This window comes from Eumetopias jubatus, unplaced genomic scaffold (genome assembly GCF_037043125.1).
Source record: "Eumetopias jubatus isolate StellerSeaLion01/CBP00866 unplaced genomic scaffold, mEumJub1_p1.0 scaffold_13, whole genome shotgun sequence".
Taxonomy (NCBI): domain Eukaryota; kingdom Metazoa; phylum Chordata; class Mammalia; order Carnivora; family Otariidae; genus Eumetopias; species Eumetopias jubatus.
The window spans coordinates 12,049,665-12,076,383 of record NW_028274819.1 but is presented as its reverse complement, the minus strand read 5'-3'; the positions used below and the strand labels follow the sequence as shown (position 1 = coordinate 12,076,383).

At 46.2% G+C, this 26,719-nt stretch overlaps 2 protein-coding genes and 1 non-coding gene across 3 annotated transcripts in view; 2 read left to right on the top strand and 1 right to left on the bottom strand.

Moving 5' to 3' along the window:
* DTX4 (deltex E3 ubiquitin ligase 4) overlaps positions 1-7,071 on the top strand; it is a 33,055-nt gene extending 25,984 nt beyond the window's left edge. Inside the window, exons 8-9 of the mRNA XM_028111056.2 lie at positions 1,313-1,402; positions 6,838-7,071. Coding sequence (XP_027966857.1) covers positions 1,313-1,402; positions 6,838-7,071 — 324 coding nt within the window. The remainder of the gene's footprint in view (positions 1-1,312; positions 1,403-6,837) is intronic.
* A 3,959-nt stretch (positions 7,072-11,030) lies between these two features.
* On the bottom strand, positions 11,031-15,358 carry MPEG1 (macrophage expressed 1). Its single transcript, XM_028111055.2, has one exon. The coding sequence runs from the start codon at positions 15,245-15,247 to the stop codon at positions 13,094-13,096; it is 2,154 nt and encodes a 717-aa protein (XP_027966856.1). The 5' UTR covers positions 15,248-15,358; the 3' UTR covers positions 11,031-13,093.
* Positions 15,359-26,278: 10,920 nt separating this feature from the next.
* LOC114203815 (U4 spliceosomal RNA) lies at positions 26,279-26,418 on the top strand. The gene has a single exon (XR_003608055.1). It is a non-coding gene; the product is annotated as a U4 spliceosomal RNA (small nuclear RNA).
* Positions 26,419-26,719: the final 301 nt, after the last annotated feature.

Genomic DNA, 26,719 nt, shown 5'->3' with positions numbered 1-26,719 from the left:
GCACCCCGGGCACGTCCCAGGCGGGCGAGGCGCGGGTAGAGCCGTGGTGGGAACCGGCCCTTCCGTCGGGCAGCCTGGCCGACAAACAGCCGTGGCCGTGAGCGTGTTGTAAATGTGGAGTGGTTTCACATGAATACGGGATTCAGGGCTGTCAGGTCCCGCATCTCCAAGCATCCCCAAGAAGACGGTGTTGCGGCTCTCAGCCCACAAGGGACCTTTCCCTTCGCCGATATTGCACTTAACGCTGTTCAGTTTGCCAAATGATAGATGATCTACCACGCTATTAAAAATTTTCTTAAATCACAGGATTTTAACATCGATTTGGAACCACCATCCATTATAAAACAAAAAAGCAAAAAAGATCCCCAAAGTCTGTGTTTTCTTGCAATTTTGGTGTTCGTGCATTCATTCACTTTTTTTCAGCCAGAACTCATTTAACCATTTGTGTGAGAGCTTATGCGAGGAGCTGCATGGAATTATCATTGTTATATTGGTTTCATCTAGAAGGGATTTTTCAAGGGGTTCCACAGACCCTCACGGGTCAGAGAAGCTCAGAAATTACAGGCAGACATTTGTGTGTGGGCGGGGACGGGTTGGGGGAAGTACGTGCCGCAGTACTGGGAGAAAATCCTGCCCTTTTCATGAGCTGCTCAGGGGGCCTGTGGACACGTTCTGGACCCTGATTACGAAGCCTGGCTTCTGGCTGAATTCTGCTTCAGTTTCTTTCCCACCCAGTGGCCCGAGACTGCTTTTTTCACAATAGCCAAGACAGGGAGGAAACCTAAGTGTCCACCAGTGGATGAATGGATAAAGAAGGTGATCGCATGGCCCCTGGCTCAGAGGCACTTTTGTGATTCTGAGTAGTTTGGAGGTAAACCGTTCAATGTGCCCCAGGAAACCTGGGCTTAAGTTTTGGCAAAGCCATTGGAGAAGCCCGGTAACCTCTCTAGGCTGCAAGTTTTCCTCTTTTGTAAAACAAAAGAGCCGGCATAGCTGATGGATGATGATGATGAACATTTACTGAGTTCTTACTATGCTCTGGGGCCAAACGCACTTAACATTCATATTCTCCCTATTTAACAGCCGGGGTACCCACATGCCAAGAGAGGGCTCCAGCCAACACCTCTGGGAAGCAGCAGCTCTGGGTCCAAACCCAGGTGAAACCGCTACTGTCACGGCTTTGGGATCTGTTCTCTGTCTAGACACTATGACCCTTATTCTTGTCATCATTATTTGAATTAGTCACGGTCTGCACCCCTTCGTTAAAAATATTTTGAAAGCTGCCCTTCACTGTCTTTCTTTCTGCTTTCAGGGGCCAGAACACCCAAATCCTGGGAAGAGTTTCAGCGCCCGTGGCTTCCCACGACACTGCTACCTTCCGGACAGCGAGAAAGGGAGAAAAGTAAGAGCGGGCGTCTGGGTGGGGTGGAGGAGGATTTACCTCTGTGTCAGGGCCCCAAGTTTTGCTTCCTGCCATGCGCAGGCTAAAAAGAGCAGGGTCTCTTTTTACTCTAGATGCACATGGTAACGAGGTCATATTTGAGTCAGCCATAGGTAAGGGTGGATAGGATTAGAATTTTTTTCTCTTGCAGGGTGGTGAGGGCAGGGCTTTTTTCTGTCCTGGATAATACTGGCAATAATTCATCTATTTTGGGGTCCTTTCTCTCAGGCTTTGCTGCTTAGCAGCTGGTCCTGGGACCAGCACCGGGGGCCACACCTAGAAGCTTGGTAGAAATGCAGAACCTTAGAACCTACTTCATTTTAACAAGATCCCAGGTGATCTGATAGCACATTAAAGCTTCAGAGGCGCTGCTCTGGGACAGGGATCTTAACTGGGGGGAGATTACTTTTTTATAGTGTACTTTTGTATTCTCTGACTGCCCCAAAAAGGCAGAGGGAAGAAATCACTGGGTTTCTGGATTCCCAGTGATTCATGGTCAGACTTCAGTGCTTCTATAAATTGTAAAGTTAGAATAAAGTTTTTGTGTTCATTTCTCTGTGGCAAAGGCCAGAAAATCATTGGATTTTCTAAACCTTCCCTAACCTCAAAAAGGATAAGAACCATCGATCTAGGGGGGTGTTGTGCACCTTGTGGGGTGCTAGGGCGCAGTGCTGGACAAGAGGTGGATTTTATTTTATTTTTTAAGGTTTTATTTTATTTATTTGAGACAGAGAGAGTGAGAGAGAGAACGAGCAGGGGGAGGGGTGGGGCAGAGAGAAAGGGAGAAGCAGACTCCCTGCTGAGCAGGGAGCCTGATGCAGGACTCGATCTCGGGACCCTGAGATCACGACCTGAGCCAAAGGTGGATACTTACTGACTGAGCCACTCAGGTGCCCCAAGAGGTGGATTTTAGCTAGCTCTCTCCAGGTCATGCTGTGTAACAAACAACCTCAGTCTCAGAGGCCAACTTCAACAAATGTTTATTTCTCATGCACTTTGCATGCCAGTGGCTGTAGCTTGTTTGCTGCTTGAGTCAGCTCAATCTGCTCCACTGGGCTCCATGTCCTGGAATCCGGCTTGAAGGAGCAGCCCTTCTGTGATCTATGCCCTTCCCATGGAATGGGGCCGAGGACCAAGAGAAAATCCAAGTGGAATGGTACAATCCTACTAGAGTTGCCCCTGAAAGCTTGTTGCTCCTACTCACATTTCACCAGCCCTGGGCACTATACAAGCAATGGGGTCATGAACTGCCCACAAGTGGCTCTTTGGGTCCCATGGCAAAGGGTATGGATATGTTCTCCTTGTACAGAGGAGAAAGCAGATCGTTTGGAACAATGAGAAAATCAACCACATCGTGAAGATGTGCCCAGTGCAGGATCCTCAGATTAGGAGTCAGGCTTAGTCCTGATACCTGATTGCCCTGAACAGGCACAAGTTGGTGCCTGAGCCCCAGATTGACAGTCCCAACTGCTGGCTAAACATGTCCACTGTGAAGTCCTACTGCTAAAACTTGAATCCTCTTGCCAAGAGCTGCTCCTCTTCCATGCCTCCTTCCCCATGTTAATGACATACCCAGGATCCTTGGGACCCAGATTGGACATGTTAGTGGACCCTTGCTCTGAACCACCACCCCACTTGGGGCATTTCCCCATGAACTGCCCACTAAACCACTTGACTCTTTTCTAATCCTGCCATTCCCAACCTAGTAAATCCTTTCATCTTTCACCTGCTACCAGGTTCAATATCCTGTTTTTTAAAAAAGTAGGCTCCATAAAAAAAATAAAGTAAAGCTCCTCGCCCAGCGTGGAGCCCAACGCAGGGCTAGAACTCACAACCCTGAGATCAAGACCTGAGCTGAGATCAGGTCAGATGCTTAACAGACTGAGTCACCCAGGCGCCCACAGGTTAGATATCCTAAAGCACGGTTTCTAGCATCAAGCTTTTTTTTTTTTTAATTTTTTTATTGTTATGTTAATCATCATACATTACATAATTTGTTTTGGTGTACTGTTCCATGATTCATTGTTTGTTCATAACACCCAGTGCTCCACGCAGAATGTGCCCTCTTTAATACCCATCACCAGGCTAACCCATCCCCCCACCCTCCTCCCCTCCAGAACCCTCAGTTTGTTTCTCAGAGTCCATCATCTCTCCTGGTTCGTCTCCCCCTCTGACTTACTCCCCTTCATTCTTCCCCTCCTGCTATCTTCTTCTTTTTCTTTTTTCTTAAAATATGTTGTGTTATTTGTTTCAGAAGTACAGATCTGCGATTCAACAGTCTTGCACAATTCACAGCGCTCACCGTAGCACATATCTTCCCCAATGTCCATCACCCAGCCACCCCATCCCTCCCACCCCCCACCACTCCAGCAACCCTCAGTTTGTTCCTGAGATTAAGAATTCCTCATATCAGTGAGGTCATATGATACATGTCTTTCTCTGATTGACTTATTTCACTCAGCATAACACCCTCCAGTTCCATCCACGTCGTTGCAAATGGCAAGATCTCATTCCTTTTGATGGCTGCATAATATTCCATTGTGTATATATACCACATCTTCTTTATGCATTCATCTGTCGATGGACATCTTGGCTCTTTCCACAGTCTGGCTATTGTGGACATTGCTAGCATCAAGCTTTTTTGTTGAGAAGAAATAAAGTGGGAAAAAAACCCCAAAAATTGTTTTGATATCTTTCCCTTCCTTCTTTACAATGTAAAACCTTCTCAGTTTGGCATATAAGACCTACAGCAGTGTGGGTCTAAACCTTCCCCTCATACTAATTCCTCGCCCTTATCCTTCATTTGTCGGCTGGTCCAGGGCCCTAACCTTGGGCTCTTGCACAGCAAGGTAATAAAGAACATGGATTTGGGAGCCAGACTGGCTTTGGTCTGAGTCCTAGTTTTGCAGTTTACCAGAAGTGGGGACTGGCATAAAGATTAACATTCTGAAGTCTTAGTTTCCGGATCTATAAACTAGTGGTGATCATTTCTATCTGCATGGACAGGATGTTGTAAAAATTAAATGAAAGTAGCATTTGTAAAATGCCCAGCATGGTGAAAACTATTGTTGTAATTACACACGCTTCAGCTCATATTTATTTACTGTGTCTACATGTCCTTTTCTACTGATATACAGTTGACCCTTAAATAACTCAGGCGTCAGGGGAGCTGGTCCCCATTTCCCTGAAGTGGATATCCACATAAAACTTTTTTTTGAAAGATTTATTTATTTGCGGGGGGAGCAGAGAGGGAGTGGGGGGAGGGGCAGAGGGAAAGAACCCTCAAGCAGACTCTCCACTGAGCGTGGAGCCCTACACAGGGCTCCATCCCAGGATCCTGAGATCATGACCTGAGCCAAAATCAAGTCAGACAGTTAACTGCCTGAGCCACCCAGGGGCGCCTCCACATAAAGCTTTTGACTACCCCAAAACTTAACCAGTGATAACCTTGCCCTTGACCAGAAGCCTTGCCGATAACATAGGCAGTCAATTAACACATATTTTGTATGGTATATGTATGACATGCTGTATTCTTACAATAAAGCAAGCTAGACAAAAGAAAATGTTAAGAAAACTGTAAGTGCTGTCCTGTAAAAGTTTTTATAGGACTGTAAAAAAAAAAAAAAAAAGACCACATATAAGTGGACCTGAGCAGTTCAAACCCGTGTTGCTCAAGGGTTAACTGTATTCACACCCTCCTCTCCCTCCGATCCTCAGTGCAGAAGCATCTTCCTCCCTGAAGTCTATACAGATTCGCATCTGAGAGTCAACAGAGTAGTGATTCAGACCATGGACGGACAGTGGAGTCAGGCAGTCCTAAAGTCAAGTCCCCCTCTGCGCTTGCCTGGTGTATGACCAGGGCAAGTCTTATCCTGCTGAGCTTCTTCATCTGCAGAAAGGGGATTAATGAGAATACCTGTTGTATTTAATTGTCGTAACTACTACATGACCCAGTGCTTGCTACTTGTAAGTGAACACTCAGGGGAGCTCGATCATATTTCTAATGTATGCTATTGTTATTGCTGTAACAGTTATAATTACCCACCTCCAGCCCATACCATGTTGATGGTAGTTCTTTTTTTTTTTTTTTTAAGATTTTACTTATTTATTTGACAGAGAGAGACACAGCAAGAGAGGGAACACAAGCAGGGGGAGTGCGAGAGGGAGAAGCAGGCTTCCCGCAGAGCAGGGAGCCCGACGCGGGGCTCGATCCCAGGACCCTGGGATCATGACCTGAGCTGAAGGCAGACGCTTAACGACTGAGCCACCCAGGCGCCCCAGTGTTAATAAGTCAAAAAAAAAAAAAAAGAGAGAGAGAGAGAGAGAGCACAAGCACGGGGAGCAGCAGAGGGAAAAGCAGGCTCTCTGCTGAGCAGGGAACCCAATGTGGGGCTCGATCCCAGGACCCTGAGATCATGACCTGAGCCGAAGGCAGATGCTTAACTGACTAAGCCACCAGGTGTCCCAATACTTATTTATTTTTCAGAGAGAGAGAGCAAGGGGAGGGGCAGAAGGAGAGGGAGAGAACAGATTCCCCTCTGAGCATGGAGCCCATCTCAGGGCTCAATCTCACGATCCTGAGATCATGACCCAAGCTGAAATCAAGAGTCGGACGCTCAACCGACTAAGTCACCTGGGTGCCCCCTGGTAGTTCTTTTTTGAATCCAGGGTATTTTCATCGGGTGCTTTCTTCATGCTGGATAGGATATTAGGCAGTTGTCTTACTCAACAACGATTTTTTTTTTTAATTTCGCTGAATTAGAACATTCTGCAAGGCCTAACACCTCACTGGGCCTCACTTATGAAATAGAGACGATAATAGCCCCTGCCAGATCTGCCTCCAAGTGTGCTCGTGAGGACCAGAGGAGCAAATAAATATGAAATAGCCTGGTAGAGGTCACAGCACTTCAACCACGTCACTGGAGAACTACGGCACGTCTTTAGCTGCATGTGCACTAATACCACCTTTGGCGGGGGGGGGGGGGGTGCTAGCGAAGGCACAGCTTCCGAAGCTCTGGGATCATAAGTGCCTTGAATTCCTAGGTCCTATCTTTTAGCCGTGATGTTGGTAGCTAACATTTCTTGAGTAGCGTGTGCCAGTCTCTACTATGAAAACTCTGGTAACATTTAGCAGATCATAGCATTGCCATTTTGTAAGTAAGGAAATTAAGGCTCAGAGAGGTGACATCATTTGTCCAAGTTCCCACAGTTCACTGGTGACAGAACCAAGACTTGCGCCTCCCTGACTCCACACCCAAAGTCCTTCTATTCACTGTGCCGCTTGGGGCATCATGATGCAAGAAGAGGTGGACCTTTGGGAAGACTCTGCCATCCAAGGCATAGTCTTTGACCGGCACTAAGTGTCTGCCTTTGGTCTCCTGCCTTGACTCACTCAGGTGCTGAAGCTTCTGCTTGTGGCCTGGGATCGCCGCCTCATCTTTGCCATCGGCACCTCCAGCACCACGGGCGAGTCAGATACCGTCGTCTGGAACGAGGTCCACCACAAGACAGAGTTCGGCTCTAATCTCACAGGTCACGGCTACCCAGATGCCAATTACCTGGATAATGTGCTGGCTGAACTGGCTGCCCAGGGCATTTCTGAGGACAGCACTGCCCAGGAGAAGGATTGAGCTGGGCGGGGGGGGGGGGGGGGGTCTTTGGGCCAGGAGGGGCCGTGGGGACCACAGGGCGGGAAGCGGGAGAATCAAGGTGGAAGTCGGTGCCATGCCCTCCCGACTCTCATTTCCCCTTCTGTCCCGTCCCCCCCCCCCAGACGGGGGGCGACAGGACATCCCCCATCCCTCCAGGCCACAGGGGGCAGCCAGAGTAAGGTGATGTCATTCATAAACCTCATCCACCACAAAGGGGACAAGGGATGAGGGCCATCCTCGGTCTGTTCCCATGGAGTTTTCGGTGCTGGGTAGGCAAGGAACCCCCCCGCCCCCCTAAGTAGGGGACATGGTCAGCACACTTAGGGTACGGACAGTGCACAGGCACTCCATACCCTGGCCTTGTGAAGCCTGAGGTTCAGTACCTCAGCTGGCTTCTTGCTGCTTCCACTCTCCTATGAGAGCGGAGTTTCTGCTTTTCTTTCCTTCTCTGGAGGCGAGGAGCTCTCACTGTGCAAGATTGGGGGGCAAAGGGGTGAACCGCTAAACTGCTGTGACATCAGAAATCGATGCCTCTGTGTACAGCGAGGAAGTACTTCTCGCCAAGAGGGTCAGGGAGGCAAAGGCTTCGGGGAGCACATTCAGCTCTCATAATAGTCCTTGGCTTCTCTGGGCCCTCCCTCCTCACATTTTTGACCTGTCCAAAGAGGCGTCTGGTTCTCTTGTGTGGATGGATGGACTCTGGGATTCCTCTCTGGGGTGGCATCCCATGATGTTTCCAGCCCCTCTCTGATCAGACCAGAGTCTGCATCCCACTTAGCATCTGAACTGTCCTCAGGGAGAGGAGCCCAAAGCCTTCTTCCCAACTCATCCCAGACCAGCTCAAAGATTCCATGAGTTTCATCAAGTCACTGTGAGTAGAGCCCACGCTGGGCTCTGTGCCGTCTGTGTATGTGCATATGTGCGTGTGTGCATGTGCGCGTGTGTGCGTGTGCGCGTGTGCGCGTGTGCGCCACTGGGCCAGGTTGGTGGACAGTCCCACCCTGTTCTCCCATTCTGTTTTGCAAACTGTCAAACTCCAGTTCTGATGCGGACCAATCAGGCTGTGGTTCCTTAACTTTCCTCACCCTTTGCAACCCATCCCATAGAAAACTTGGACCCAGATGGTAACGATCACGCATCTTGCCAGATGCCCCAAGGAACTGTGCTTGTGAAGAAGTGTAAGGTGAGGGCTGGACTGACCCCTTTTTATATCCCTTTCAAGACTGGATCTAACCAATTCATCCAGTCTTGTTTCTATGAGGGCTTTGATCTGTCTCCATGTACATTTGCTAATCAGAGCTCAGAGGTGGTGCTGGGCCCTTCATCTATTACAGATTGACCTAGAGCATGGAGGGAGACTTTTTAGCTCATTCCTAACAGGGTTGGGACCACATCATGGTCCAGTCCAACCTGCATTTGGGTTGTGTCCCAAGACTCTGTCCCCTCTCCAGCATCCCTCTTGCTTTTCACTTCCCTTAAGGAATGAATTGGGGGTCAGGGAGGACAGAAGGGGGATCCAGAAGGGAAACCCGATTCCCCCTTGGAAAGTGGGTTCTTTGAACTATATGTTTGAGGGAAGTTCCTCTGGATACTAATTTGAATTTATATACCTCATGTTTTGGGGGTTTGACGTATATATATCCATATATATTTCATAATATTTGGAAAGTTTTTGATGCTAGAAAATGGAAACAAAAGAACCTTCAGAAATGGTACTTAAGTTAGAACCTGAAGCCAGGCTTTCCTGCGAACTGGCTCCGTAGCTGCTTGCTGTTCGCCCACAGCCGTTTTGACATTCATGTGGCCAGTGGGTTCCCCTGAGTGTCACCCAGTTCCTTGGGACATGCTGGCGCTGAGCCTTTCCTCATTCTCCAAATGGCTATCAGGATGCTAACTGGCTCCAGCAGAGGGAGCTCTGATAGGAGGAATTGTTCCTGTGACACCTTAGGTCCAGTTTCTCCCGTCAGCCGGCCGCCATCTCATCTCACCTTTGGACCAGGACGTTGGACCTGAGTTCACTGCACCACAGGGCACAGTTTCCTGCCACAGTCAGGGAGGAAACATATGAACTCAGTGGAAGGGACATCACTGCGGTGTTTAATATCACACCCTGTGCCCTCTGCCCGGCTACTGTGTACCAGAGATCATTGAAGAGCCTCACTGTAGACTTAGTACCATCTCCACCTTCAGCGGGAGACCCGGGTCAAGTGTCTGCTGAGCTTCTCACCCACGGGAATCAGGACACAGATTGAGGGTCGGTGGGTAGAAACACACAGCTGTGGAGTAGGTGGGGAGAGGAAGAAAATACACTCTGACAACTGGCAGTGGTCAGCGGGGAAAGGCTGGTTTCCCTGCAGCAGGCAGAAGAAGGGGTGGGCGGGGCAGGGGACAGCTGAGCGAAGAAGGGAGAGGACTGAGGATGGACCAGGCAGGGAGCCAGGGGCAATAACCACTTTGAGAGCAAGTCTTCATACCTTCAAGCCTTCCCTGTCTAGGATGCTGACTATGTCTGTGCCCCGGGTCTCTTCCTCCCTGAGGATGCTCCATAGGCGCGACCTCATCCTAATGCTGTTCTTCTGGGGGGCTTTCTAGGCAGAAGGGATCTTGAATCTCCTTTCTAACACTGTGCCAGGCAAGGCGGGGGTGTCCCTTTGCCCTTTCTCTGGGCCAGCCTGGCAAGGCGCAGTCTCGGGCTCAGTGAGAACCCTGCCAGCAAGGGTCCTGAGCACCCACCCCTCCGACATAGGATGTTTTCCCACCACTGCTGTTCCCGCTGTGTCTCCTGGCCCGCGAGGGGAATCCCATGCCTTTCCTTTCATGCACCAGCAGCCTACTTTCTCCCTTCCTGAGTCTCCAGGGGTGACAAATGGGATTGAGGACAAACTCTGTCAGATGTGCATCCCTTAAAGGTTACTTGTGTATATGTGGTGGTGTGTGCCTTTGTGTTTCATACCCTTTCCTCTACCTTTTTTGTAAAACTTGGACTTCTCTGTGGTTTTACACTTGGTCAAAAGTACTCGTCCTGTTATTGCACTGTTGTGTGCATGAGAGGGTAGGGGGCAGGCCCCGTGTGGTACAAGAAAGGGCCCTGTCCCCTTTTCTTGTCTGTGATCACTGGCAATTGAGTGGGGGTTTTCTGGGAGAGGGAAGGTGAATGTCCTAATGTAAATCTTTGTAGCTGGTGTGTTTTGAACTCCTTGGTGTTGCTCTGTGAGAGGACATCGCCACCTGGTGCTCATGAGGTGTATGTGCAGAACAATAAATGGCAAGTGAACAACCACAAATTGCTGTTAACCTTCTGCTTTTTACAGATGTGAGGCATGTGGGGCGCCTCCCCGACCTGTAAGCAACCACAAGCCCCAAGATGGGGTGGGGGAGTCCCTTTTCTCTTTTCCCCCCCACATCTTTTCCACCCACACATTTGACCAAGGGACCCGGCTTGACTCTTGTTCCTCTCAAGATCTAGACGGCGCCCACGGCCACGATGGGGGAAATGTGAATCTATGTAGGAAACACCGCCTTAAAAAACAAGCATGTTTCTTACAGTTTCCTCCACCTGACTACTATGTAGCGTATGTTTCAGTAATTTGCAGGCTGTCGTTTCTCAAATAAATACTTAGTATTAATCATCCCGACACTAACACGAACACAAGATGCAAATGCAAAGCTGCCCTGATCACCCAAATGTGTCTGTATTTCTGAGAGTCTAGAGAGTGTTGTTTTCGCGAAGCCGGGGTTCGTCTTCCCACAGAGCCCAGCCTGAGCTCCTGGGTCAAGGCAGCAGAGCCTGTGAAATTCCTGCTCTGGGTTCTGACTTTGCAAAATGACCCGAAAACTGCAAACTCCCGCATTTTCATTTCCTGTGGGTGAGCAGTCAGACGGCGTGTTTCTTAAGTACACATTTTAATGCATACTTATGCATAATTTTGTTAGAAATGTAAGTTTGTGAAGAACTTTTATTTCAAAGGGCAGTTAGCATTAAAAGTCCGAGAGCCCTTAGCTGTACTTTGTCTCTCTCAGTCATCTTCAAGGAATTCACGGGGGAATTTGCAAAAAAAAAAGTGGTTAGTTCAGCTGAAATTTACCCACAAAACCCCCAGAGGTTTAGGAGAATATTTTAATGCTTAAGTGGCAGGGTTCAGAGACGAGGTTGCAGAAATCAGTGTTGGCAGCTGGGCAGTCGGGGATGAGTGTGAGTGTGAGTGTGAGGGTGAGACGAACGAGTAGCCTCCTTCCCATCATCCCACAGGCTGGGATGCTGCAGGCTCCTCAGAAGGATTTATGTAAGCCTAAACTCGTGATTGTGAATGTTAACGAGGTGAGGACAGATTATCCTTCATAAAAATTAACTCATTCGTGGCATCTGATTCAGTGAGGAGATATGTAACTATTAAAAATGTTGTAGAGAAGGGGCGCCTGGCTGGCTCAGTGTGTAGAGCATGTGACACTTGATCCCAAGGTTTGTGAGTTCAAGCCCCACGTTGGGAGTAGAATTTACTTAATAAAAAAAATTTTTTTTTAGTGTCGTGGAGAAGTATTAATAGACTCACCTTAATCATTACAATTCGGTGAGGCTGGTATAAAAATTGGGCCAAGCCTCCCACCTCAAAAAAAAAAAAAAAAAAGGAAGAAAAAAGAAAGAAAGAAAGTTGCGCAAAGCCCCAAATGCCAGGAAATACTCATGCATCCTGCTGCGTGCCTGAGGGAGGTCAGCCTGGAACTGAAATAAATGTATCACAAATGGTGTCGGATGCCTTTTTTGTTTCATTTAAAAACATAGATTTGATCATGTCAGGCCCTTTTCTGCTGGGGGAAAAAAAAGACAAAGGTAGGGTACATAATTGGTAGGTTCTGCTCTGTTTTGTTTTAGGGAGGAAATAATACTTAGGTGTGGGCTTACTTTGTCTCCTGCCCCTAGAAAAATGCAGACTTCTTGTTGGAATGTGGTGTGTGGGGAGAGGGTGGGGGTGTGTGTGCGCACATGTGTTTGGAGTATGTGTGTATGTTTTGGGGGGGTGTTCGGAGGGTGCACACCTGTGTGTTTGGGGGGGTGTACACGTGATGCGAGGACAGAAGGGGGAAGGGCCCCTCATGGATGAAGCAGGCCCCTCTGTTACCCCTCTGGTAACAGAGCCCAGGAAACTGTAATGCTTGTTCTACCCCAATCTGCAGCTCCATAAGCCAGGGAGGTGGTTAAGGGTAACCAGTTTACCCTGAGTGCCAGGATCTTGTCCAGTTCTCACCCTTTTTTTAACTTATGCCTTGTCTCCAAACCATCCCTTCTCTCTTGACCTCCTAATAGAAGATTGTAAGTTAAAATATTTTTTTGAGGACTTTATGACAGTCTGAAGTCCAAGAGTGACCTGGTCTGAGTGAGTCTGGATTGTGGCTGGAAGGCTGGAAAACGTGGACTTAGTAGAGACAACATCTTGCTGTTCAGATGAGCTTGAGAGGACCCCGTCCATCAGTACAGAGCCCTCAACGGTGAAAATCAGTGGCTAGGCGGGACTTCCCGTATCTTCTGGCGGAACTTTCAGCCTCCAGGAGCATGAACTCCAGAGAGATTTTTAAAAAATCAAAACAGTAGGAGGGTTAACACTTACAGACAGAAAGTCCTACAGCTCGTGAACTGGAAACCGTGGCCAATCTCAGATTAAATGCATGGTCTCCAAATCCAAAGGTCAACACGCTCCCCCCTCTCTTTTCTCACGTATGTATTCAGGTGAAGATAATCAACGATGCACACAGAGAAAAGATACCCCCTTCGTGTTTTAGCCCCCATGATGACTTTGGCTTAAAAAGTCACGTTGGCTCTCCTACCCCACCCCAACCCTGTCCACGCAGCTCTGTTCACTTCATGGCCGGGAGCCCTAAGGAAGTCACAAAGTTATACCTGCTTTTTCTTGCACCTGCCACGCCAGTCCTCAAGAAGGCGGAAGTGAAGAGTGAAGGGATGAAAGGCATGCTTGCAGAGACGAGGGAGATGTTTCCTGGGAGAGATTTAGGCCGGACTCTGCTCCTGCTCTTGGTCAGGGGCGCCCCCCGTCTCTGCAGAGCCCGCTGCCAAACTCTGCCTCTCGTCCCCCAATGCCTGGTAGCCCCTCTTCTTGTACTTCCGGGTGCCATAGATGGCCAGGGCAATGGCGGCTGCCAGGACAGTGGTGACCCCCATTGTGACCCCAGCTGCTGCCCCTCCCGAAAGACCACTGCTGTCCCCGCGGATGACCCCCATGGCCCTGCGCAGCTCTAACGGCTCCCCCAGCCTCCACTGGTGGGTCTGGGAGTCTTTAATCCAGGAACTCGCCGTCTCGCTATTTGTCACGATGACAGTGTTGGTGGCAGCCTGACTCATGAGGGGTGGCGTGGTGTAAGGTGGGAGCCTGGCAGGGGGCAGAGCCCCTCCTGTGAAAAGCCCAGCCTTGACACAGTAGGACACTTGGCAACCATCACTGATGAGGGCCAGGTGTTGGCTGAAGCCCCCGGGACACTTTTTTAGAGAAGGTGCCCCTAAATCTTCGGCTATGGCAGAATTTACCAAGGGGTTTCCGACTGCACAGCTAAAGAACCCACCAAAGGGGACGGAAAACCTATATCCCAACTCATAGTCCTGAGAGGCACATACCTTGAGGTTTTCAAAAAGTCTCAGTAGAAAATAGCCAGCCGGGCAGGACTGTGCATTTGTCAAAGGGTTTATGCTCTTACCAGTGAAGAGGCCTCCGAAAAGCAGTCCTGAGTTTTCTGGTATTTGGCCACTCGCCACGCACCAAAAAGCCCTAAATTCAGCCTTTGCCACCCGGAACACATCTTCACACACCGTCTTGCAGAAGATGAGGAGGGTGCATCTCCGTTGACACTCCAGGTGGTTGTAACCTTCCTCGTGGATCTGGGACAGCAGGCGGACTGGGGAGTAGCCAGAGGGGCAGGAGAAATCACCAGTGAGGGGATTCTTCTGCTCCAAGTTTTGGCAGAGCTGGGCAACCTCCTTCCCTGACAGCTGGGTGCATTCCTGATAAACTCCTCCGAAGGAGAAATTGGTCATTTTCCCCTCGCAAGAGCCATCATCAGTGTTGGCCTGAAAATTGAAGTTGGGCGAATTGACATCTGTGCATCCAGGGTAGGTGTTGAATGTGTAATAGTGCCTCACGGCAGCCTCCACCGTCCGGGACAACTTCTTCACCAAGGGCCCTGGCAACTCAGGCAACGTGTCAGGGTTGATGAAGAAATGTAGAGGCAGGCCATCGCGGTCTATGGCCACCAGGTTGTTGGTGATGTTCTGCTGCCAGGCCTGGAGGGTGATGCCTGGGTAAAAAGGAACCCCTCCGATGCTTCGCACCCTGGAGTTGGTTCGGTTTGAGAGATAGCTCTTGGTGAGGGCACTCTGCGACGTGTAGTTCTCCTCAAATTTGTAGTTCACGACGTTCATGAAGGCAATCCCAGCAGATGCGGTCACAGCGCTGTGACTGCTCTGGCTGTCCTGTAAGAATGAGGATCTGATGTGGTCCTCCTGGATGAGAGCAGCTCCAGCATCCACACTGGTGATGATGTGGGTGCCATAGTTGAGGACCAGAAGCTCTGCCAGGTAGGTGGCCATCCGCGTCTGGTTGTTCTCCAGGCGGTCAGAGATGTCCATGAGCTCCTTCTTAAACTTCCAGCTTAGTTCTGAAGCTAAGTTGATTTTGACCGTGTAGATCAGGTTTCTTACCTGAACCCGTGTAGTTATAGCTTGGTCTTTCACTTGAAGGGTCTTCATCTTCTGGAAATCAGAGGAGAATTTGCCATTGACCTTGGAATAGAGGGAAAGCTCCAAGTTGATAGAGAAGGAGGTGCTGCTCTGGTAATTCACCCAGGACTCCAGGATTTCGGAGTTCATCTCTAGGTTGCTCTGTTTCTGGGCGATGCTGACAATTTCATCGGGGATGATGTACTGTCCATCCTCCGTGGTCCTGCAGCTCCTGTAAGTCAGGTCCATCACCCGTCCCATGTCCACGTTCCGCAGGTTATCCCAGCCCCCTCCGGGTAAGACTTCTAGAGCAGGTAGTTTTAACGCATTCTTGCATTTTTGAAATCCAGCCTCATTTGTCTCTCCCAAAGGCTTGTCCGTTTTAGCCCACACTACTACTGCCCAGAAGAGGATAGCACCCCTGAGGCTGTTCATGGCTCAGACAGCCCCAGCCACATGCCAGCCTTAAGTCGCAGCCAGAGAGCTTGGTGCAAACTGAACAGATGGGAAAGAAGGCAGCTGCTGAGACAAACACATACAACGGTTCTCAAGCCACCAGTTCCTCTTTAGGCTAATCTAATTGCCAAATAAGGAAATGAAAGTCTATCGGAGTACTAGGGCCCATCAGGACTTTGAAGAAAATCATGTTGTGCTAGATATGCAAACGCAGCCCTATATCCTGAACAGGTAACTCCTCTAATGCCCCACCACCACCCCCCAGCCCCAGGCTAGTGACTGCAGCAGCAGTGGGCTCTCAGAAAAAGGGCGACCGCATGTCTTAACTGCTTCCTTCACGGGAGATTTCTGGCTTTGAAAGAAAGTTTGGTTTCATGTTTTGCTCTGATGTTTCAAATTTTCCTTGACGTCTCTCTCGGGACTCTAGTATCAGTTTCCTTTTACTGTAAAATGCAGAGGTGAATGGCAACATTAGCGTTGCTGAGGCACCCCGCCTCCACCTTACCTAGGCTCGCGGTAGGTCAAGGCCAAGGCCTGGGTTCCCATTCACCTGAGGGGGAGGGCGGTTCACACACGAGAAAGGAGTGAAAATCTTGGACACAAGTCCTGTGGAGTTTCACTGTCACAAGCCTAATAGTCCAGGCTTTGGAGGTGCCATTACCTGAGACAGAGCTGTAGAGACCTGAAGAGGACTCGGTTTTGCTACATGCTGGAAACCTCAGTGTGTACTGTCCTCAGCATTCAGAGTGCAAGCAAGTGATCCGCACACTGTGTTGTTTCCTTCCATGTAGAAATGTTTAAGCAAAGAGAAAATCCACACTCTAATCTAGATTTTGATTGATGCAAAGCAGACAGTGGCCAAGGAATATTTGTTTGTATATACACACTTATACATCCTCTGTGTGTGTGTGTGTGTGTGTGTGTGTGTGTACACAGTTGGCAATAAGTGGGTACCTGCTGTTACATCTTTAATTTTTTGTTCTGCTGCTAAGTTCATGTACTCGGTATAGGTGCGTAAAAAAGAATGTGCCTCTTTATTACTCGTTCTTCTAAAGCAACAATTCATTTGTTCTATCGTTAGGAGAACATAATTTCATGAATTTCCTTCTGTGCCTATTAGACCCTGTAATTTGGAAGAGTGTTTCCAGACCCATTGATCTAGTACAGGATTCATCAAAGCCCAGCTCCATCACTACTTTAAGACCACTAGGGAGCATCTTAGTACATTCAGTAGTAGCCAAATAATCCAAAGCAATTAACGAAGCTCCCAATGGTACCCTCAGGGCCCCCCAAATCTTACCACAAACCAGATGCAGTGCTGAGGCTGAAAACATCATGTTTCAGTTTACAGGTATCACGACACTATCACCTGAAGCAACCTGGGAAAAGTTTTCAGGGACTTGAACAGCGGCATATGGCCCCTGATGCAGTGACAGGTGTTTTCAGATAGAAATAGACCAGTTGTCCAGGTTCACAGGTGGAACTCACTCTTACTAAAACCTTGGTGATGTTCTGGGTTTATTCATGGCTAGGTTATGATGCGTGGAGGAATCTATTTATATCGGGGAGGGATTAATGTATAAGCCAGTGTCCAGTTTATATTTGGCCAGAGAAGCAAGCCTGTGCACAGGATGTCCTGGCTAATTTATAAATGAGTTAGTTATAAATTTGTAGCTCAGTAGAGTGATTCGACCACTAGAAAAATTAGAAGTTGGTGCCCTCGAGTACTTACAATAAGTCTATTAAAATCCCCACACACTCCTTGTCAGACTGTCGCAGGGCTAGTTCATCATCATGAGAAAACTCTCATACTTACCCGGTTTTGGAGACACGCTGACAGTTTCTTACTTTTTGTTTACTTGTTAACAGATCCTGTTGCATTCTCACTCTTCTGCAATGAGAATAAAAGCAAGGCAAATATAGACCATTCTCTATACAGGTGTTACTATATCTCTGAACGCACACAATTGTCCTGTTGTTTGGATAGTCTTCTTCATTTTTACCGTAGCAAAAAGTGGAAAAATAGCTAAAAGAGCCAGCAGGAGTGAAATTATATTGCATCCATATGACAAAATATTTTACAGCCATCATAACTATATTTGCTTTATTTTATCTTTTTTTATCTGGTAATTAGGTTTTTTTTAATTTTTATTTTTTTAATATTATATTCAGTTAGCCAACATATAGTACATCATTAGTTTTTGATGTGGTGTTCAATGATTCATTAGCTGTGTATAGCACTGGGTGTTATACATAACTATATTTTCAAAAAATTTTACTAGCATAAGAAATTCTTATGCCATAATGTTAAGTGATAAAAGCATGATAGACACAGTGTGATCTCCACCATGTACACATATATATCACAAGAGAGATATACACCAACTCATTGACAGCGATGGTATCCAGCTAGTAGGTTTTATAGATGATTTAAATTTTTCCCTCTCACTTTCGTATATTTTTGGAGTTTTCAACAAGGAGCATATCTTTACTCATCTGACACATTTTTAGTGAGAATCTACTAAGTGGCAAACACAGGGATGGGTATGGAATAATCATCGCCTTTGTACTCAGGAAAATAAGCAATGAAAATGCATTTTAAACACAAAAGAAACAAATTATTTTTGGAATTTCCATATACGTGAAATGATGTGAAGCCTGCGATTGCTGTGTTCAAGGAAGTTCTCTTTTCTATTCATGGAGAAACAATGCAAAGAGAAGTGTAGAATGATGGGAATTCCAGCACAACTTGAATTTGCGTGCTACCGGCAGGACTTGCTGCTCATGGCGGTCAGGTGTGAGGAAGTGGCCATGAGACCTTGACTATGGGGGGGGGGTCACACATTCCTTTCCTGCTTTATTCTGCTCACTGGCAACTTCCTCTGCTTTTTCTCGTGCTGAAATGCATATGCAATCGCAGAAACTCTCCAGATGGCTACTCTCAAAGGGCCTAAAAACCCGAATGTTGGTCTCTAAAAGAAAAAGGCCACTTTTATGCAAAAGATATACCTCAGTGCTGCGGAAGTGTGATTTCACTTCCTCCAGAAAGAGGCGAGAGGGAAGTCCCACGTCTGCTTTCTTTCTCAGTTTGAGCACGTGCAACCTTCTAAGCCAAACCATGATTCACATCTGAGGTGCAGTTCTGTGTGGGCTTGGGGCAGGTCTAGCTGTTTCCTACTTCTGCGTATCACCTGCGGTCTGACACGGGCAGGAAACCCTGGCTGTGTTTGCGGGGACCAATCCCTTTCTTATTTTTAGCAGGAATCCAGGAAACCAGCCAAATGGTTGCAAAATGGGTTGAGGAACAATGTCTTTTAGAGATTCTGGAATAAACTTGGTTCTGGAAAATCCAGGAGGTATCAGTTAACAAAGTGACCACATTTTCTTTTCTTGAAGAGCTGATTGCTAAGCTGATGTTTGGAGAGCCGCTTTGTCAAGCCCTTCCCCTCTGAGACTGTTCTTCCCTCCAGGATTGTTTGCATTCTGACCCCAAAAATAAGAACACCATGGTTCCTTGAGTCCTTTTGACCTTGGTAAAAACAGAAGGCCCATGTGAAATGCCGCATATTCCCACTGGAAGCTAGGTCAGGATTTGCCAACCTGTGCCGTTTTTCTTCTTTTCTTGGTTAACACTTTTCCCTCCCCTCTTCCTCCCAATTTTGCTAATGCTGTGTCTCCTCATCCACTATTCCCTTTCTGTTCCTTTTTTTCTCTTTGCCATTTCCACCTGTAGGTTTGAGGGACACAGTCTGTGGTGTAAGGTGACATTTTCACTGCAGTAAAGAAGAAACAGTCACTGACTCTTTAGGCTGCACTTCCTTATTCCACGTTATGGCAGACATCACTCATCAGTCGTACCATTCATTCCTGCTGAGCTCTGAGGCTGCCTCCGTACCCTTTCCAGCACAGTTCTCCAGGACATTCTAATGAAAGCCTGATTCATCCACCCATTAAATAGATACTTATTTTTTTAAATTTAAATTCAGTTAGCCAACATATAGTACATCATTAGTTTCAGAAGTAGAGTTCAGTAATTCATCAGTTGTGTATCACACCCAGTGCTCATCATGTCATGTGCCCTCCTTAATGCCCATCACCCAGTTACCCCATCCCCCCAAGCCACCTCCCTAAATACTTATTAAGCATCTATTATTTGTTGGGCACCCATTGTAGGTGCCATATTTGGATTAGCCAATACCAAATTTAATGCTCTTTTAAGAGTCTGGGTGACTGAGTGAGCCCTCAGAGCTCCTTTCCTTTTCCATCTCCTCTCCAATCTAAGCTCTGCGGAGACAGAGCAGTTAGGACCAACCCATTCCCCTTCCCCATCTGCCTTCGGGGTTCCTAATGACATCAGTCTAATATGAAGAGTGCTTCTTGTATTCTCCTTCAGCTGAAAGCAGCTTCACATGAAGGGCTTTGTACCCAACAGGACTGGAAATACAGTGGGATTCCTCTATGTCCTTGATTCTCGGTCCCCACATCTTTCCTGTCATGTAACTTCCTCTCTGAAGAATAGCGGAACAAAAGAATTGACTGAGTGGCATTTGACCTCCCTGGGTCAACTGCTGGCAGATTTCATATTTCTATATTTGTTTCATTACTGGGTAACAAAACAGTCTAACATTCAATCTTTCCCTCTTTAACCACAGGATCTTCAGATGGGACTTTGAACAGAGATATTTTTCTTTCTACCGGAAATAATCATGAATAGGTTAAGGTAAAACAAGCAAATTAGGTGAGGTGGTTCTTCCAGAATTATCTGGAGTTGGGAGCTTTGGGTCCTCCACTGAAATATTCCTATTGTCTCAGGAGTGCCTGGGTGGCTCAGTGGGTTGAGCTTCCGGCTCTTGTTTTTGGCTGGGGTCATGATCTCAAGGTTATGGGATTGAGACCTGCACCGGGCTCCTTGCTCAGCGGGGGGTCTACTTGAGATTCTCCCTCTCCTTCTGCCCCTCCCCCAGTTGTGAACTCTCTTGTTTGCTCACTCTCTCTAAAATAAATAAATCCTTTAAAAAAGATATTCCTATTGTCTCTGCTTTTTTTGGTGATCTAAATGTGACATTAACAGCATGGGCTGTGTTGTGGGTCTATTCAGTCTCTAGATTTTGTTCTGCTTAGTATAGTAACTCAAAATACCTTAAGTCTGGACTGATAAACATGGATGGGAAACAGTTTTCAGAATTGAAATGTAGGCAACATCCTGGCTCCATATGTGACTTTTGGGCAAGTTCTGGAGCCTCCCTAAACCCCCGTCACATCAACCATGAAACATAAGAAGTAACATCTACCTGTATGTAACAGGTGAAGTTGTAAATCATCCATGTAAAGCAATCATCCATGTAAAGCTCCATATGACCCAGGTAGGAGCTCAGTGTGTATCTGCTTTCAGCTTTGCTTAGCTTGCTGCTATGTTCAGGTTGACTCTGTAGTTCAGTCCTTTCACAATGGAAATAGGAGAAAAGGCATATCTCAGGAGCTTGACTTTCTTTTGGTTGTCCATTTGACAGCATGGGAAGCTGTATTGACTCTGAGGGATCACCTGAATATTTTTTACTAATATCCTAAACAAACACAGGCATCTCTTTAAGAAAAACAATCTAGTAGCCATGCCATCTGGATTAATGAGAAAGGTAAATTAGAAGTGATTGGTTGCTTTATCAAAGAATTCATCCTAGGAGGCTTTTAGAAGGGGGTTGACAAATTTTTGCTATAGATGGCCAGTGAGTAAAAAAATTTAGGCTTTGAAACCAAATGATCTCTATGGTAACTATTCAATTCTGCCCTTGTAATTCAAAAGTAGATGATATGTAAATTGATGGGCATGCTGTGTTCCAATAAATCTTTATTTACAAAAACGGGTTGGGGTGGGGCTGGATTTTGGCTATGGTCTGTAGTTTACTGATGCCCAATTTAGAATCATAGAATTATAGAATCCCATAATTGGAGTGGACCTGCTCTCCCAGCCAAGGCTTAAGCCACCTCCAATATAGTCTCACAATCCAATATAATCCAACCTCTGCTTAGGTGTCTCCAGGGCAGGGTGGCTCCCTACCTACTGTCTGCAGATAATTCTGATTCTTAGAAAACATTTTCTTCAATTGAACCCAAATTGTCCGTTTGATCCTCTGGTGGCTGAGATCAGACTTTTGGGCTATGGCCATCTTGACAGTGATGCTGTATACCAGATCCAAGCAAGAGAATGTGGTTGGCTTACATGCCCACCATCCTGGAAGTCCTGTGGGAGTATAATTAAGTCTTTCTTGTTTAATGACTAATCAGAATGGGTGAGGACCATAGTGTGAGTGTCCTAGAGGCCTCTTGTTGACCCAATTATTCCTTAATCAGTGGGTCATGAAGAATTTCAGGGTTTCCAAGGCAGGGATCAGAGCAGATAGGGTACTTGGTAAGCTTGGAAAAGTAACTGTTAACCTACAAGACAAACATATTTCTTTCTTTCTTTCTTTTCTTATTATGTTATGTTAATCACCATATATTACATCATTAATTTTTGATGTAGTGTTCCATGATTCATTATTTGCGTATAACACCCAGTGCTCCATGCAGAATGTGCCCTCTTTAATACCCATCACCAGGCTAACCCATCCCCCTACCCTCCTCCCCTCTAGAACCCTCAGTTTGTTTTTTAGAGTCCATTGTCTCTCATGGTTCATCTCCCCCTCGGATTTCCCCCCCCTTCATTCTTCCCCTCCTGCTATTTTCTTCTTCTTCTTCTTTTTTTTTTTTAACATATAATGTATTATTTGTTTCAGAGGTACCGGTCTGTGATTCAACAGTCTTGCACAATTCACAGCGCTCACCATAGCACATACCCTCCGCAATGTCTATCACCCAGCCACCCCATCCCTCCCACACCCCACCACTCCAGCAACCCTCAGTTTATTTCCTGAGATTAAGAATTCCTCATATCAGTAAGGTCATATGATACATGTCTTTCTCTGATTGACTTATTTCGCTCAGCATAACACTCTCCAGTTCCAACCACGTCATTTGCATCCCAAAGATTTTGAACAGTTGTGTTTTCATTTTCATTGGTTTCCATGAATTTTTTTAATTCTTCTTTAATTTCCTGGTTGACCCATTCATTCTTTAGTAGGATGCTCTTTAGCCTCCATGTATTTGAGTTCTTTCCAACTTTCCTCCTGGGATTGACTTCTAGTTTCAAAGCATTGTGGTCTGAAAATATGCAGGGAATGATCCCAATCTTTTGGTACCGGTTGAGACCTGATTTGTGACCTAGGATGTGATCAATTCTGGAGAATGTTCCATGGGCCCTAGAGAAGAATGTGTATTCCGTTGCTTTGGGATGGAATGTTCTGAATATGTCTGTGAAGTCCATTTGGTCCAGTGTGTCATTTAAAGTCTTCATCTCCTTGTTGATCTTTTGCTTAGATGATCTGTCCATTTCAGTCAGGGGGGTGTTAAAGTCCCCCACTATTATTGTATTGTTGTCAATGTGTTTCTTTGCTTTTGTTATTAATTGCCTTATATAATTGGCTGCTCCCATGTTCGGGGCATAGATATTTACAATTGTTAGATCTTCTTGTTGGATAGACCCTTTAAGTAGGATATCGTGTCCTTCCTCATCTCTTATTACAGTCTTTGTTTTAAAATCTAGTTTGTCTGATATAAGGATTGCCACCCCAGCTTTCTTTTGGTGTCCATTAGCATGGTAAATGGTTTTCCACCCCCTCACTTTCAATCTGGGAGTGTCTTTGGGTCTAAAATGAGTCTCTTGCAGACAGCATATGGATGGGTCTTGTTTTTGAATCCAATCTGATAGCCTGTGTCTTTTGATTGGGGCATTTAGCCCATTTACATTCAGGGTAACTATTGAAAGATACGAATTTAGTGCCATTGTATTGCCTGTAAGGTGACTGTTACTGTATATTGTCCCTGTTCCTTTCTGTTCTATGTTGCTTTTAGGCTCTCTCTTTGCTTAGAGGACCCCTTTCAGTATTTCTTGTAGGGCTGGTTTCGTGTTTGCAAATTCCTTTAGTTTTTGTTTGTCCTGGAAGCTTTTTATCTCTCCTTCTATTTTCAATGACAGCCTAGCTGGATATAGTATTCTTGGCTGCATATTTTTCTCATTTAGTGCTCTGAATATATCAAGCCAGTCCTTTCTGGCCTGCCAGGTCTCTGTGGATAGGTCTGTTGCCAATCTAATGTTTCTACCATTGTAGGTTACAGACCTCTTGTCCTGAGCTGCTTTCAGGATTTTCTCTTTGTCTCTGAGACTCGTAAGTTTTACTATTAGATGTCGGGGTGTTGACCTATTTTTATTGATTTTGAGAGGGTTTCTCTGTGCCTCCTGGATTTTGATGCCTGTTTCCTTCCACAAATTATGGAAGTTCTCTGCTATAATTTGCTCCAATATACCTTCTGCCCCTCCCTCTCTTTCTTCTTCTTCTTCTTCTTCTTCTTCTTCTTCTTCTTCTTCTTCTTCTTCTTTTTCTTCTTCTTCTTCTTTTCTTCTTTTCTTCTTCTTTCTTCATCTTCTTCTTTTTCTGGGATAATAACCCCAATTATTCTGATATTGTTTCATCTTATGGTATCACTTAACTCTCGAACTCTGCCCTCATGATCCAGTAGTTGTTCATCACTCTTTTTCTCAGCTTCTTTATTTTCCATCATTTGGTCTTCTATATCACTAATTCTCTCGTCTGCCTCATTTATCCTAGCAGTTAGAGCCTACATTTTTTATTTCACCTCATTAATAGCCTTTTTGATTTCGACTTTAGATTTTAGTTCTTTTATTTCTCCAGAAAGGGTTTCTCTCATAACTTCCATGCTTTTTTCAAGCCCAGCTAGTATCTTTAAAATCACCATTCTGAACTCTAGCTCTGACATTGTACTACTTTCTGTATTGAGTATGTCCCTGGCAGTTGGTACTGCCTCTTGTTCTTTTTGTTGAGGTGATTTTTTTCCATCTTGTCATTTTGTCCAGAGGACAATAGATGAATGAGAGAACAAAATGCTAACAAGGTAACAATGTCCCCAGAAAATATATATAAACAAATCAGAAAAGACCTGAAACTGGGAGAAAAGAAAGGGAAAGAAATAAGGAAAAAAAAAGAAAGAAAGAGATAAAAACAAACAAAAACAAAACAAAGCAAAACCAGAATATGATCAAATATGATCAGGCTGGTGCATAGATCAGTGCCACACACTAGATTTTGGGTGTATTTTGGTCTGTTAGAAGAAAGTGCCTCTCAAAATTTTAAAGAAAGAAAAACATATATGTACAAAAATAACGGTTAATACGATGAAGGGATGGAATATGACTGCAAAGATGAAAATTATAAAAGATTTTATAAAAGGAATTGATAAGAAGTTGGTTAAAAAAGAAAGAAGAGGATTAAAAAAAAAACGAGAGAGAATGTGATCAGGCAGGAGACTAGAACAAAGCCATACACTAGAGATTTAGGGTATATTTTGATCTGTTAGAAGAAACTGTATCTCAAAATTTTAAAGAGAGAACAACTTATATATATATATATACACCAAAAATAAGGGTAACTACTATGAAGGGATAGAATATGGCTCTAAAATTGAAAAATAAAAAATATTTTTTACAAAGGGGATTGATAAAATGTTGGTTGAAAAGGGAAAAAGAAAAATTAAAAAAACAGTTAAAAAAATTAACTTTGAAAGACTAAAGAATCATGGTAAAAAAGCCATGAATTCTATGTGCAGTATTCCCCTAGTGCTGGAGTTCTCCCGTTCTCATTGATTGGTAAACTTGGTCTTGGCTTGCTGGCTGTTTGTGCTGATCTTCTGGGGGAAGGGCCTGTTGCCGTGGTTCCCAAACGTCTTTGCCGGAGGCGGAATTGCCCCGCCCTTGTCGGTCTGGGCTAAGTAATCTGCTCGTGTTTGCGCTCGGGAGCTTTTGTTCCCTGCAAGCTTTCCCTATGGCTTTGGAGGATGAGAGTGAAAATGGCGGCCTCCAATCTCCGCCCGGAGGAGCCGAGAACTCAGGGCCCCGCTCCTCAGTGCGCCCCCAGAGAAAAGCAGTCACTCCCATGTCCCCGGTTTCCGGCCGCACTCCGCGCTCACCGGCCTGTGACCGAGCGTTTCTATCTCTGGCACCCGACCCCGTGTGGAGTCTCCAAACCCAGCAGATCCCTGCGATGCGCTCCCGCGCCGCTCCTCCCCGGGAAGGAAGGGGAGTCTCCCCGGATCTGCCGCTTGTTGGGTCCCTGCTGCAGGAGCAGTGGCCCGACTGGGCCGCGGATCACAGTTTATGGCAACCCCGAGCTGAGAGCCCGCGCCTCGGCTCCGTCTCTGCAGCCGGCTTCCCCGCTCCGATACCTGGGAGCTCTGCCGCACTCAGGCACCCCTGGTCTTTCTGTGACCCCGAGGGTCCTGAGACCACACTGTCCCACGAGTGTGACCACACCCCCCGCTTAGCCACTGGAGCGACGTCCCTCAGCGAAGCCAGCTTCTAAAAGTTCCGATTTTGTGCTCCGCGGCTCTGTCACTTGCCAGAAGCGGCCGACAGAGGCCTCTCCCCCGCCATCTATTTCCCAAATATCGCCTCGGATTCACTTCTCCACATGTCCTACCTTCCAGAAAGTGGTCGCTTTTCTGTTCAGAGAGTTGTTGCTATTCTTTTCTTCGATCTCCTGTTGAGTTCATAGGTGTTCAGAATGGTTTCATCCCTATCCAGCTGAATTCCTGAGACCAGATGAAATCCAGGTCTCCTACTCCTCCGCCATCTTGCTCCGACCCCCAAGAAGAATATATTTCAATATTTTCACAACCTATACACACGAATACCAGTGTTCTGTAGAAAAGCATCTGACACATAGTAGATAGTAAATAAATATTTGTTGTAAAAAATAGCTGAATAAAAGAACAAATGTAGTAAGAACCTTGCAGTCTTAGAACTCTATTAATGAGATTCCAGAACAGTCAATGGCAGAGACCTACAGGCCCCAAGGTGATGGAACAAACAGGGCAAAACATTCCATTTAGGAGGGGTATCCAAGCTTTGCGCAGTGGCGGTATCATAGCCAATGAGGTTTATCCGAGGTGCGATTATTGCTAATAGGAGGGGTATCCAATTTATATTTGAAGTTGAAGACAAGAATCCATATCCCAGAAATTTTATGCCAGCGTTCTGAGGCTTGTCAAAATTGGGACTAGACAGACAAAAAAGGACTGATTCCACTTTATGAGGTTCCCAGAATAAGCAAATTCATAGAGACAGAAAGTAGAATAGCATTTACCAGGGATTAGGGCAGGGAGAAATGAAGAGTGTGAACATGTAACAAAGTTTTGACTATGTGTTTTTATTAGTGGTTGTTGTGGAAGCAAATCCAAACTGAAGAGTTTTCTTTTGACATGCTATGTTGTATCTAGAGACCATAAACACTGCTGGACCCAAAAGACTTTGGCTCCTTCCTCACTTTTGAGCTCAGCTGTAGT

Coding starts and splice junctions, on each gene's coding strand:
- MPEG1 (XM_028111055.2), bottom strand. CDS start 15,247: ATGAACAGCCTCAGGGGTGCTATCCTCTTCTGGGCAGTAGTAGTGTGG.